The sequence below is a fragment of the Porites lutea genome, chromosome 12, assembly GCF_958299795.1.
Source record: "Porites lutea chromosome 12, jaPorLute2.1, whole genome shotgun sequence".
NCBI lineage: Eukaryota > Metazoa > Cnidaria > Anthozoa > Scleractinia > Poritidae > Porites > Porites lutea.
The window spans coordinates 4,171,816-4,186,724 of record NC_133212.1 but is presented as its reverse complement, the minus strand read 5'-3'; the positions used below and the strand labels follow the sequence as shown (position 1 = coordinate 4,186,724).

The window sequence follows — 14,909 nt, the reverse complement described above, 5'->3', positions numbered from 1 at the left end:
TACATAGATCCGAGGCTGACCGGAAATGTTATTTTCATGTAAATGAAGCACGTACCTGTTTTGATGTTAAAAATAATAGTTCGGTCTGTTTACGATAGTCACTAACAAACAAACAAAGAGCGCGGTTAACTTATCTTTTGTTCGGCGAATATAGATTTACAAAGGGTAATGAATTTGCACTTTTTTTTCCGAAAGTTAGCAGTTAGTTTAGCACCTTCTTTTTTGATAAAAAAATGTATGAAAAGCGGCTGCTCCTTGATAAAAATATTTTACACAGCGTCAACAAAGCAAGCTAACGTTTCCGTAAGCGGACGACGAAAAGCGTTTCCCTCCCCTCCCCTCCTCCCATCCCTGATTTCTTTGCTCCTTGTTCATGTTACCATCCGCGTCCCGCGCGTTTCTCCGCTTGATTAGCAATGACTTCCTCGCGGGATAAGGGCGTGCTGTCTAGGACCACGAGAAGGGTATAAAAGTCCCAATTATCCCCTGGAACACGGTCTATTACCCCTTTAAGCCCTAAGAGTGATCAGCATCAAATTTCTCTTTGTAATATCAATGCTTTGTAAAGCAGAGTGGTCATGAGAATTGACAAGATGTATTTGCTTGATATTTCATCAACTTCTCCCTATTACGTCTATAGGAAATGAATACGGGTAACAAATGAGAATTCAAATGTTGATCTTATATCAAGTCAAATATATATAGTCAAGTGCAGATAAGAGAGAAAATGTCTTTCGAAAGACGCAAATTTCTCTTTTTTCTTTTCTTGAACACGTCCAGAGACTAAGGCCCGTTTCAAACGTCGCTATTGCCGTGCCGAAGTCAGTTGATCGAAATAAATTCGACCTTAGCACGGCAAGACTGTTCACAGTCCTCTATTTTTCCGTAAGATCGCCGAGATCGAGCGCTATGTGTTACTATAATCCCGACGCCCGCCCCCTCGGTACATTTGAAAATCAAGATACCCGTGACGGTAAGACGCGGTATATCTAAACGACCTCACGAAAAAATAGGGAACCGTGAACAGTCTATAGCACGGCAGGAGCTGGGTGTCCGGGCCGGGGTCAGGGTGTCGGTGTCTGTCTGTTTTTTTAAAGAATGCTGTTTTAGGGTTAGGGTTAGGGTTGACACTAACCCTACCCCTAACCCTAAATAACCCTAACCTAACCCTAACCCTAAAACTGCATTCTTTTAAAAAAAAAAAGATAGACCGCAATCGCGGCTCCGACCCCGCGTTTTACTGACACCCGCAGGAGCTCGACGTCTGAAACCAAGTCGTGCTCGTGTCGTGCTGCAGTCGAGCTATAGCAGTAGGACGACGTTTGAAGCAGGCCTAAGAAAGCCATTGGCTATTATGGAAAATGGAGAGATATACCCCCATCCCGATAAGCTTGCCCCAACTCTCCTAAGTTGCCTAGTGATAGGAATAGGAAACTTACAACTCAAAGCAAACGAGGAATGAAATCAAGCCTCAACAACTGGCCAAAGTTATTGACATAACTTTATTCATTAAATATCCGATATTTTGTTTATCAGTGATAATAATTTAATATCTGTTCGTTGGTCTGCCTCTTATTCAACAACTTTGCAGACCATACGACTAAACGACGAACGGGTGATATTTTTGTACCTGGTTAATCGGGAGTATTATCAATCAACTTATTGTCTGCGGTTTGATATGGGTTATTAAATAAATAAGTTACGGACCACAGCCTTTTTATACCTCAGTCGCACCTCCATAAACTTCTACCCAAGCAGAAGTCGTCTGAAGTGTCATACGTCTCCCCCTAACCCGTGGGGGGCGCCCCCCCTCCGTGCTAGGGGATGGAGACGTATGACATTCCAGACTGAAAAACGAAAGGGACAATTTGCCTTTCAAAAGATTCTATTTACCGTGATTTACTGACTATTTTTGTCCGTTGGGAGTTTGATAACTAGCCGCTAAATACAGTGAGTGGCTGTTCAATGGAAGTTCGACTGTATACGGTACAAAAGTTGGCCACCCAACTATATGAAGAAGTCTCCTTTTTGAAACAAAAGTTCTAATAGAAACAAAATTCTGCTTTTCAATTTCCGAAATTCTAAAGGAAAGCTATTGGCGTTTAAAATTATTTAAAAAAGGCTTAACTCATGTAACGAAAAAAGGAGGGTTAGAACCGGATTCCAATTACCTTTAATCTTGCGAGGTATTTATATATCTGAATTTTTTAATGAACTATTAATTATTTCTTACGCTTCCTCAATAAAAAGACAGTAATCCAACAGCTAAACGCCTTAAAGTCGGTTTAGGAAACTGCCACGACTCGTTTTTTTTCAACTCAGTTTACGGCGTTTAGACATTGGATAAAACACGCTCCTACTCGTGTTTGATATACAACATAACCCGCATATAAATCGCATATCTGCAAATGCCTAGAATCACAAAATGTTGACGAAAAAATGGGGCAGTTTCAACTGAGTGTCACTAAACAAAAACCGATTTAAAATTCAACAATCACAGAAGTCAACCTCATTGAACCATTTGATCAGAATCAAGGAAGGTATGAACCCTTACAAAGAGGAGACGAGTTGCTCGCAGAAGTGGTTAATATTCGCCTCTGCCCGCTGACGCCACAGATTTGCAATGTTGCCAACTCAGAGATTTTAGGCGGGAGAAATTCTCATGGTTATTTGTTACGAGACCTCGAAGCAACAACGATGATAACGCGCGTTGCAGCATGACTGTCATCGACACTCTAGCTAAAACCGCCCTCAGTGCAATTATAAAATGAAACACCTTAAGAAACGACTTAAGAAAATAACCAGTTGACAATAAGCTGACTAACACTCCCTTAACTCGCTTGTGGACCTTTCGGTGGCTCCACAAACGTGAACAACCACTACCAAACAATTGGACAACGACAACGGACAGGGTGCTAAATTCCTATTGAAAGGCAGCGAATGCAGAAAGGCGACAAATTACACTTCCTTCAACAAAATGACGACCCAAAGTGATAGAAATACCTACTTTTACTGTCATTTTACACTAGGATATGCATCTAAACCTTCTCAAAATATTCTGTACAGTAAAAAGGAACAAACGTTTGGGATGAGATACATAATTGTAAGGATGGAAGTGAATAAGAGTTCATCAAAGTTGAATTCGTCAAATCAGTGCATGAAATTTGTGATTAAAATTGCCATCCGTAATAGTACTTTTCATTTCTTGATCAGCGCTTGCTGTCTTTCTTTTATGTCCCTTGGGCAAAAAGTTGTAGACTTCGTTACCTCTGGTATAAAGAATGCAGTGTTACTTTTTTCTTCGTGATTCTCTAAGATAACAGCAAAAATGTCGCTTTCACTGTTAAGAGTCGACAACTCGTTACGTAGTTGCAACGTTTGAACGAGTCCCCTCCACTACGCAGCCGTCTTCGTCTCGTCACGCAACGCGACACGAAAATGGCTGCGTAGAATACTTCTGAGTTTGTTAAATACATCCTCAAGTGTGACCATTCGAATGATTTTTTTTGTTTGCTTATTTTGTGTTTTGGTAAAACTAATGGGGGTGAAACCGTAACCACAATAAATCATTCATTCAAGAAATCGTCCAACGCTTGGGGCGGGGGTGGGGGAGGGGAATCTGTAATTTGAAAACAACCAAGGAAATGGCTGACCCCGCCTACAGCTTGTGCAATTTGGAGAGAACTTTGCAAAACCTCCATATTAAAATGGAGAAATGCACTTGCGTTCTAATCTTTTTTGTTGTTGTTGTTGTTGTTGTTTTTGTTTTTAACAAAAATACAGGTCGCCATTTATGTTGAGGAAGTATGTATTATCGCTGCCTACCTCGCTACTTTCTCTCTATAAATATAAACGAAACCCATAAACGATATGATAGATTATTCTTGATTACCTGGGATACTGACGTGGACCAAGCCAGCTTGTAGATACAGATAATTACACCTTTGAACTTTGTACACCAATATAAATAATGTGAATATTCGTCGTTTAAAATCTAAATTGTAACTGGGCTCTTATTGAGTGTTCCTGTGATCTAAACCCTTTTTCCGGTAATATACACTTTGCAATGTTCTAGTAAAATCCAGTTTTACTGTTCCTTGCTGTTCTGCACTAAACTGAAACGGAGAAAATTGAATTTTATGTAATCGACTCTAGCTAAACGTTTCTCCGATTGGGTACACTTATCTTAAGAGTTTCCACTATACACGAGAAGTATTACACTCTCGACTGGAATCGCGCGTGTACTATCCCCCACGCACGTAATGTGTTCCACGCGTGTTCATCCACGAAGGGAATGCCTGTGCGAAGTTTACTCAAAAAGCCATAGTCCATGAAGCTTTGGCGACTGACAGTAAACGACCTTAATTTTTACCGATCAACTACCTCTTCAAGTCGGCGCCATAATCTTCTAAACTGGTGATGTGCATCTCCTCTTCATCAATTTCTTCCTCGCTGTGAAATGGCCGACCAGCTTGAGCCCCCGCGCGAAAGTTCGGATGCGAGGATCTCTCCGATGTATGTTCGGTATGGACTTCGACTGTAACCGTGGCCCGAGTGGTCACCCGCGTAACTGTCGAACTAGACGAGTCAGAATCCACAGGGGGGGTACACCTGTTTGGATTAGACCGCTTGTTTCCTCTACTGTTACTTCCATGGTGACCCTTTTTACGACGAGGACGTCTACCCCCGGATCCAGAAGATTTCTCTTCCTGCCTTGCGATGCTTTCCACAATGCAAATTTCCGAGTCCGTTGGAGGTGTTCTTTGCCTGCAGCTTGAACCTGGTAGAAATTCTCTATTAGATCCCGCCGAGGAAGCCGTTCTTGGTGGCGCTAATTCTTCAACCTTTGGTTAAAAAAAGGGAAAAGAAATAAACAGTTACATCTTTTCATCAAGCTTTATGGCGAAGCCAAAAAAAAAACACACACACACACATGAAACGCCATACAGTTAAAGAATCATGTTCTGGACAGCTTTTAACAAAATTGTCACTTAGGTTTAACTACAGACCAACAGAGGTTAATCCTATCCAGCAACAAAAAGGAAAAACACTTGTGCCACAAAAAATACCCTCAAATCCGGCCAAATTCAAGAACGGTCCTAAAATCTGGATGCCATGATTCCAAACCTCTGAATTTTGAATTCAACTGTCCTTAACTTGTGCCATTTCTCGACAATTATTATTCTGAACAAGCATTGCTAACAGTTTCAATTGAAGACACTGCTTGACGGTTGTTAGCTGAAGAGGCAGCATAACGAATACTTTGTTGTAGTTAAGAAAACTACATCACAGGGGTATGTCACTTGTTGAAAATTCTGCTTTGCTTCTTTATCGATCGAAATAGCACAAGCTGACATACGGCATGCGGCACACGCCGGAAAGAAAAATTCGCCCACAGTCAAGTGCCCCACACGTGAAACCTGCTGAAAAAAAAAAAAATAAAATAAAACTTACCTCGGGACCTGGGCCAGCGAGGGACAACAAAACAGGCAGAAACACCAAGCCATTTATTGTTCCAATAACAATCAGTGCAGCCAGGAGATGAAAAAAGTACCTATCGGAAGAAATGAAGTGGTATTTTTTGAGAAAGCTCGAGTTTCTACGAAAATTTAAACCGAGTAAGATTCGGAAGTCTTCGTATTTTTATGAAACATAGGCAGAAACAAAGTGAAGGATTGTGGGATAGAAAGCCTGGCTACAAAGTTTGCGCCAAACTTAAAAAACAATCGTAGAGATGAAAGAGTTCATATGTTTCGGCGTTTATAACATCTAACTTTCCGTTGTTCTCAACTTTACCTGACGATAAAATCAAAGTCTGATCCTGCAAGCATAATGACACCCAGTAGCGTTGAGACAGCGCCATCTACGACTGGCGAAAACACGTGTTCGACCGCTCGCTGCATACGCTGATTCCTATCTCCTCTGCTGGTTAAAAATTGCTGCAAGCAAAGCAAAGCAAAGCAAATACAGGTAAGCTTTCGTGACAAAAAAGCGAGAAAAGATGACTGGGATAAATTTTAGAACTCCCGGCCACTTATTTGCAACGCGTTGCGTGACAACAGTGCTTTATTGTGTTATGCCTCGATCTTTCAGTTTTAAGCGTTCTCAGAAGTGGCCGAGTAATCTGAAATTTTCTCCCACTATGAAAATCCGTGTATTTCGTCTGTAACGAAACCTAGCAACGAAGACGACAATTTATAATTTAAAAACGCCATTTTGGTTTTAAATACGAGGCCTGCTCTAGGCCGAGTGGTTCTATGGGCGATAACTGCAAATCGTGGGTTCATTACCATGACTATACATTCATATGCCCTTCTTCAAATTTATTAACCCACGAATTAGAGCCATCTGAGGTTTGAAAAACCCGCCTCTTGTTCTTCAAAAACAAGTTATCACGATACTGCTCGAATCTGATTTTGTTTTCAAACTTTCACTTGGATACTAATAAACAAAATGTACATTCTGATTTCTTCATGGTTTAATTTTATTCTTCGTTTAAATTTTATTTCCTTCATTTCAAACTCATTATCATAATTTACCACACTTAAAGACAGGGGGAAATAATATCAAAATCAAAGATAGCATTAAACCTAAACCCATATGATAGAAAACCTATTGCAGTGTACCATAACCAAAATGATACATACCATGCACATGTGAACAGTAAACTCCACCCCAACACCAACGGAAAGAATGAGTGTAACTGCTGGTACGGCACTGAGCTTGATGCCAGCCAAACCCATGAAGCCATACACCTCTACTGTAATCATGGCTAAAACTATGACCTATAAACAAAACAAGACAGGTCAAAAAACTTATGGGGATGCCAGAAGGCACCGCGGGTATGTGATCAGAGTGTCTACCTGCAAGCCAATGGTTCGTGTCTCACTTTAACCACTGGCTAAATATGTTCCTTGGTACACTAGAGTTTCAACCTCACACCCACAATTGTAAATGCTGGATTGCCTCCTGTTAGTTGGGGTCAATCATGCAATACTTGTTTCCATAATTTCTTTGAATTAAGTGTCTGTAAACTACCGTATTGGACTTTGAGAGAGGCGTTTATTTGAGGTGGGCGCTTATTTGAAGCTGGGCACTTGTCAAATTTTCACCATTCTCAGCAAGTTTAGTATGTTTATTTTGTGACAAAACAATAAATGGTAATAACAAAAAGCGAAAATGTAAAAAAGCAAGGTTTCTGTAAAATACTCGAACAAAAACTCAGTCTTCAGGAGGGTCTCTTATTGTCTCTTATTGAGTTTGTGTGGGAGGGAGTGGAGTGGGGGTGGGCACTTATTAACTTTTTCTGCCTTTAGGATGGGCACTTATTGGAGGTGGGCGCTTATTCGAATAAATGCGGTGTATGTACATGTAGCTAGAGTGGCTAAGAGCATTTGCACTGTAAAAAAAACGGCATTTACATTTTGTTTGATTACTGTACATGACATGACAACACAATTTCGTCTCTAGCCCCTCTCAAACTTGCCAACTGGGGAGTGTAGATGTACAACATGTACCCATATAGCCTATGACTGAACCCGCTTCCCTCAACCCCTGGTGTAATTTCAAACCTTAACCCTTTGAGCCCCAAGATCAACATACAAATTCTCCAGACTGATCTCCATGCATTTCTTTTAAGAGTAGTTAAGAGAATTTGGTTTAACATCAAAGAATTCTCCCTTTGGCAATCAATTAGTAATTCTCATAACCTTTACTCTTGATGATCTGCTGATGTTGTTAGGAGAAAATTAATGTTGGTCACTCATAGGACCTAAGAGTTAAACCCTGCAAGACCACTACTCTCAGTCTGTAAATGTACTGATCTTTTCAAATACCTGTGTGATCTACATTGTCACATCAGAAAAATGATCATAAACTTACAATGAACATTGCTGCCCAAAAATTGCACAAAATAACGGCCATCACAACAAAGCTTGTAGCCAGAACAATGGAAACAGCAACCATAAGTCGGTGTCCCAGCCAAATATACTGTTCCCAGAAAGTAAATGGGACTCCACTGGGATAATTAGGCAAGCCCTTGTCAGAGAACTCATCTGAAATGGCACGGACACTCTGCAAAAAGGAAAAGGAGTTTTATTGATTTAAGGGGCCATTTCCTGCTAATTGCTACCTTATTAAAGTGCAAAAACGTGTATTTGCATCAACTGAATTCTAAAGGTAATATTTAACTCTACTATTTAAAACTATGTTTAGGCTTTGAAACTAGTCTGAAATGTCACACATCTTCACCCCCTAACCCATGGGGGACTCCCTCGCACCCTTCGGGTTAGGGGTGGAGGCATATGACATTTCAGACTATAATGAAACATAATGGTCTACTCTTATTATTTAAGACTACATGAAACTGCCTCCAGTTCTATGTTACTATGAATGGCATGGATAGACTGATATGCTTCACTAGATCATAAGCGACAAAGTTAAGCGGAGCCAGAAGAAAAGAGAAACATTCTGATTCTTCCGTCGCTGGTTCCGCCATACTTATAACTCTGCTTATGACTTTAAAAAAACTGATTTTCACTTCAAGCCATAAGTGCTCTTATGACTTTGTTCTAAGACAAATTGAAGGAAACCAGTGGTTGAAACCTGTGAAATCCAGGGTGCCCAGCATGTGAGTTTTAGGGAAAAGCTAAGGTCTCTAAGTCACCCAAGAGCAAAAGTAAACTGGGAGAGGACCACCGGGCACTGCATGAGCACATCCTGGGCAACTGATGGATGATAACATCACAGCAAAGAACTCACTCCCCTTAAGTGAACCCTGTGCAGTGCATGTAGTATTAACCTTACCTTTATAATGTCAATGAAATCGTTTGTGTTCCTGATGTTAATCAGATTAAATGGAATGAATGAAAAGTTGATTGGTGGCGCTGGTGGCTCAACTGTCAAGAAAATCACAACGAAATAACATCATTTAGAACCTTATCACAGAGCCAACATGTGGAGCTTCCAGAACTGTTAACCCTTTGAGCCCCAATATCCACATACAAATTCTCCAAACTGATCTCCATACATTTCCTTTAAGAATTAGTTGAGAGAATTTGATAAAAGATCGAAGCATTTTCTCTTTGGTGATCATTTTATTAAGTCTCATAACCATTTCTCTTGACAATCTATGGATATCCTTAGGAGAAAATTGATGTTGATCGCTATTGGGACTTAAAGGGTGAAATAATTTTCAACAGGAGACTTTTTAAAACTATCTTAACTTGTGTCTTTTCCACCACATGAGTACAAGAAAATTTTAAAAGTCTTAATAGTCCAGTTTCGAATTAAAAATTACCACTGAATACAAACATTAACGACATATTCATACAGGGTTAGCCTTGACGTAAAGTAAAATATTAAAAAATTCTGGCAAGTAAGTGTTTGAAATTTGAATATACACAATAGACAGTAATAAACAGGTCTTTTTCTCGTTGGAATTTGCAAATATGTTACTTCAGATGGAGGCTAAGGCTGTAAAAAATGCGTCTTCACTTCTTTAATTCAGCGGTCATAGCATACTTGAAAATGGAATATTCATCTTTGCTCCTAAAATATTCTTGTTGTTAACACAATTTGCATCACAATTTGCCTCAGTTTTAACACACCAATCAGAGTCATGATCTTATACATAACTGATACGTTTCTTGCAAAAAAGGGCCAACGTAAGTTTTCTGAAACGATTTGAATAAGAATAGAGCTAATACATTTATTTGGAACACTGGCTTGTTGGTATTAAGTTTTGCTGATTTTTCTTTCATTTTGGAGGAAAGCTTTTTCAAGAAAGCTATGTAATTTACCTCGCATAGCTCTGTATGCTTGGTCGCTTCTTCTGTTGCTCCAGTGTCCTCCAGTTGTTGGTACAGGCCTGATATTTGCCTATGACAAGAGTTGAGAAATATCAGTTCATTTGAATCTATGTGCTTTTAGGTGCTTTCCTAAAACTATGTTGGAAACACGACTGAAAATGAAATTCAGTGTACAAAAAAGTGATCTGTATCAAATTTCTCCATGTAACAATATTGGTTAATTAATACATTAGAGAAATTAAGGGGAAAATGGTTTCTGGTTACACAAACCAAACAAAGAAGACCACCATCAACAATCATCTTTATTTCAAAGAGAAATTTAGGAGATGTGGAAACCAACAAAGTTATCTTCACCCAGTACATCAAGTCTCAGACTCTAAAATGACTGTACTGAAACAATTTTTGCAGTGGGTATGAAAGCTAATATCAGGATAAATGTAAACACTAGTTACCTGTGAGAAGGTATACCCCAAGTAGTCCATACTGCACCACACCATCAGGTACTTGTAAAAAGTTTCTCGGCGAATAATTCCATCCTCATTGACTAACCTTACACTACGGACCTGTTGGGGAAGGTTAAGACCCATTAACTTCACAACAAGTCCATTTTGACATTAAAAATAACTTAAATAATAAGCGTGCTCTGAGTCGCTAAGAAGCGTATACATAGAGGATATTACACGGTGGGGCGAAGATATGAATTTTATTTGCGAGTGGCAAAACAATATTTTATGAATGAGCGCAGCGAGTGAGTAAAATATTGTTTTTGCCACAAGTAAAACACTCGTGTCTAAATAATAAAAGTCCCTAACTTCTTCTCAACTTCATTGTGGGTACGAATATTAAACTGTCCTAAATTCTCCCAACACCTTCTAGTGTTAATATCAGGTGCATGCAAACTAGGAAAACGTTAATTTTCTATTGGTTAACTCTAAAATTTTTCTTATTTTTATCCCCTTCTGCGTTGATGCTGTAAATTAACCTAAATGATATAGTCTCAGCGCATTTTAACTTTTGAGTCTGTGGACAAAATCCTGTGAAGTGACCATTCAAATGAAAGCTCTTTAGCAGTACTTTTACAGGTTACTATTTGTTTTGTATGTTATTGTAACTTTGGAGTATGTGGAAAAAATTGTTTGGTCTGAACCATTCAAATGAAACCTCTTTGCTAGTCCTTTCACGTGGTACTATTTTTTTTATCAGCATTTTACAAAATGAAATTAATAACGGAATGAAAGTACTCACAATTGAGCGGTTGACTGACTCTTTTTCACCGGTCTGGGCCAACAATTTGAATGCAATTACACCATCATCCGAAGCATTTGCCTGCCAGCCAGAATAATTTATTCTCCCTTCACTCCAGTCTCTGTCAAATGCTTTTTGAAGGCCTGAGAAAAGCAAGGAGATGCTGAGTCAGAACTTCCATTGTCTTGCTATTCAAAAGTACGAGTAAATTTACTACTTTTAAACCATTTACCCCTGAGCCACCCAAAACCACCTGTCTGCTTCCACATCCCTAGTACTGCTTGTGACACAACAGTCAAGAACAGCTTTGTCATATAAATTGTGCACAGGGGATTAGATATTTCAACCCATGATAAATAGAGGATATTAGATGGCCGCGCAGAGATACGAAATTTCTCGTTTTGAGTGTTGAAAAATATTTCACTCATTCGCTGCGCTCACTCGTAAAATATTTTTTCAACACGAGAAGAGAAATTTCGTATCTCCAAGTGGCCATGTAATGTTCTATTTATTATATAAACACCAATGAAATACCAAACCATTTCACTTTGGTAGTTTTTTGGTGTGAAAAGCATGATTTATTATGTAGCTATAGCAACGGTGATATTTTCTCATGTGAAGATAACATGTTATTTTCACATGTGAAGATATCAAGTTTTCACGCAAAAGCTCACCTGGTATTTCATTGGTGTTAATATAATAATTATGGTTATTACACTATGAGATCTGGGCACTTCAGTTCAATCTGACATCACCTTGTAACCTCAGAAGGGTGATTAAAAATATCATCTAACGACGTACCTTCAAGCCATTCCCTAAAGTAGATCAACCAGAAGTGTGGCAAGTCACCTGCTGGTGTCTTGATTATGTTTGGAATCTGCAAGGGGAATTTTATAGGTCATTTCTTAATTACAATTACAAGTATTTAGGTCACTATAATTTAATAGACACGATGGGTCATTTTACTATTATGACCAGAATCCTTTTCGTTTTTCTCTTCATATTTATATTTTCTTAATCCCAGTGTGGTTTAAATAACAAAAGCCCTAATTTGCACAAAAACGCAAAACAATGAAGGATTCTGGTCTTAGTAGTAAAATGACGTCACTGTGCAAATGACCCATTGATGGCAACCACAGGAGCCCGCAATCCTAATCTCTATTTCACATGTACAGCTTGTACAAAGAAAACTGACTTACAAGAAAACTGACTTATCTATAAGTTGTGCATGCGATGCACAATTTTGCAATATTCACAAAACTGTATATTATTTTATCTTTTGGTAACTTACCTTTCTAAAAGCATCATGAAATTGGTACAAGAGTTCCTGACCATTAGCATAATCAAAATCTTCTTTGGTTACAGCAGCCAAGTGGTAAAATGAGAAAAACTTGAATTGGGCTTCAACGAATCTGTGTTCTGGGCTTTCTCGTGGCACAACATCGGTAAGATCAAGGCCCTTTTCAACTCTCATGCTTCCATACACACCAGCAGCAAAGAGACAGGCAAACACAAACAAAACAAAGATCTAAAAGGAAATGTAAAGACAGATTGTATAATTCTGTGAAATTCTGTGTTCTTGCAATGTAATGTAATGTAGCGGATTAGAGGACAACAAGACACGCCCTCTTTACATGTTAACAGTAGAAATCAGCATACAAGGGCACCACTCGCAGATGCTATAAGTCCATTTATAAACTGTAACCCTCCAATAGCCCATGATATGTGATTTAATGATACTTAAACGAGGCGAACGTTTCCAATTGGCCATGTTCTTTTCAGCTGAAATACGTAAGTACATTATGTATGTGGACTGGTACGAGTAATATGGCACAGTTGTGGCCTGGTACGAGCAACATAGCGGCTTGACTTGTGTTTACATGTATGTTTCTTGTTTAGCGGTAGTTATCAGAAGAAAATGGAGTTTTGATATGATCAGTGCAGTCATGGGCAATACCTTTCTTTTCCTACTTCCTGGATCAGATAGCTATTTATCTTCAAAAAGTATCTCGTGAAAAAAAAAAAAAAAAAAAGACTTCACTCTTACACGCACTGTTGCCTTCTGGTATGGGGAGCAGAAGTAGTGCAATTTTTGAGCATAAAAACGTCCTTACAATACATTTTTTATTTGTGTTTAAAATTTTATTTGAAGAAAAGGGAGGGGGAATTTTTGGCCACCACAATTTGCCCTCAGGCGACCAAAAATTTATCCTTGATCGCCAGTTCATGCCCATATTAAAAAGTTAATTTCGGACACTGTAAATAGCTAGAGTTGTTTTTCAAGAAGTTTTCATGGGAAGCTTTTAACAATCAACCCAACAAAAGTGTTAACAGACACAATAGCCGTACAATTGTCTGTATATTTTCAGCACATTACAGAAGTACAATTTCCTCTTGAATTATATTAATTTTATACTGAGAATGAATTGATACCTTAACTGGCATTTTCTGCAGCCAGGGGCCATAATGGTCCCTTGCAAAGGCAGTAAGTGAGAGAAATTCCAGCTTCTGCCACCAACCGCTGAATGCTCCTTGAGTATCACACCAACTGACAGATGTAGAAGCTCTTTCCATGGATTCAACTCCTGATGAAGATCTCGAGTGTGAACTTGATGTTCTCGAAGGTTCTGGCACAGAAGAACACTCCGCCGTGGCCACAGAGGTTTCTCCATTTGACACAGCATTTGCTGACACCTGGAACTGAACATTTCTCGGTGCACTGGCCCATGCCTTAGTCTCCTCCCTGCTCCTAAAAAGCACAGCATTGTCATTGATGACACTGTCCTTTGAATAATTTTTGGCAAAATACCGGGCATTTTCATTGACAACACTATCCTTTGATGTGCTTCTTGCAGCATTTCTCTTGCTTCTTTGTTCTGATGAAGCGGCAGGATCCATGCAACTGCATCTATCAATCACACTCTTATCTGGATGAACTTTGAATGCTCTGTTATAGCCTTGGAAAGGCGGTCTTGAAGCAGACTCTTTGCTACTTTTTTGTTCTGCAGCCACTGATCCAGCCACCTGCACTTGCACAACATTTGCTGATGCCCCAGCTTTACCTCTGCCTACGCCAACACCATTACCACCGCAAACATTACTGGTGGCTGACAGTTCAATGTCCTCTGATTCGGACACCTGTTTACCTTTCCTACCATGCCATCTCCTGTGCTGCCGCTGTGAGACTGGTTGGCCACCCACCTCTGCAAGAGCAGAGGCTTGGACAGTCACAACATTAGGTAAATGTATTGTCTGCGACGCTGTTGCTTGGATGCTCCCAGGAAGAATAACAGTGCTGCTGACTCCCTGTACAATAGCTGAGGAGTCCGACAAGGAGTTTGATGAGTTATGATAGCGATGAAGCACAAGACTGCTATCAACTGATGTGCTTGGTGTTATAGATATCCTCTGGGGGTCCGTCCTACAAGGATGACAGTAAAGAGAAGGAAAATTAATGATGTTATGACCCCAATAAAAAAAGATGATAGCCTCAAAGAAATAAACACTATCACAATTTTATGAGGGGATAATTCAACTAATCAATTATCCACTTCATAACCTCTGCATCATTATCATGCAGAAGTCTTGAAGTAACACAATTGCAACCCCAACAACCCCTCACACTACTGTTGTAAGATGTACTTACTCTGAATAAGATGGACACCTTTAAGACTGGTACTTAGTGTCCCTCTTAGAGAGATGACTGTCTAATAGAAAGTCAAATAAAGGGAGTAAAGAAAGGTAGGGACCAACCCTAGGTGTCTGTTTAACAGAGGTGTCCATCTCATGGAGGTGTCTTAGGGAGATGTCTGTCTGAGAGAGAGTGAAACTAAGAGAGTAAAGAAAGACAGGGAC

At 39.5% G+C, this 14,909-nt stretch overlaps 1 protein-coding gene across 2 annotated transcripts in view; it reads right to left on the bottom strand.

Annotated features, from left to right (window-relative positions):
• Positions 1-1,483: 1,483 nt before the first annotated feature.
• The window catches only part of LOC140922037 (protein patched homolog 1-like), a 56,165-nt gene continuing 42,739 nt past the window's right edge, over positions 1,484-14,909 (bottom strand). For both annotated transcript variants that reach the window (XM_073372066.1, XM_073372067.1), the window contains exons 15-26: positions 13,488-14,475; positions 12,346-12,582; positions 11,856-11,931; positions 11,055-11,197; positions 10,262-10,372; positions 9,801-9,879; positions 8,806-8,897; positions 7,882-8,073; positions 6,648-6,785; positions 5,797-5,939; positions 5,455-5,554; positions 1,484-4,844 (exon numbers count right to left, since the gene is read on the bottom strand). In XM_073372066.1, coding sequence (XP_073228167.1) covers positions 4,380-4,844; positions 5,455-5,554; positions 5,797-5,939; positions 6,648-6,785; positions 7,882-8,073; positions 8,806-8,897; positions 9,801-9,879; positions 10,262-10,372; positions 11,055-11,197; positions 11,856-11,931; positions 12,346-12,582; positions 13,488-14,475 — 2,764 coding nt within the window. In that variant the 3' untranslated portion in view covers positions 1,484-4,379. The remainder of the gene's footprint in view (positions 4,845-5,454; positions 5,555-5,796; positions 5,940-6,647; positions 6,786-7,881; positions 8,074-8,805; positions 8,898-9,800; positions 9,880-10,261; positions 10,373-11,054; positions 11,198-11,855; positions 11,932-12,345; positions 12,583-13,487; positions 14,476-14,909) is intronic.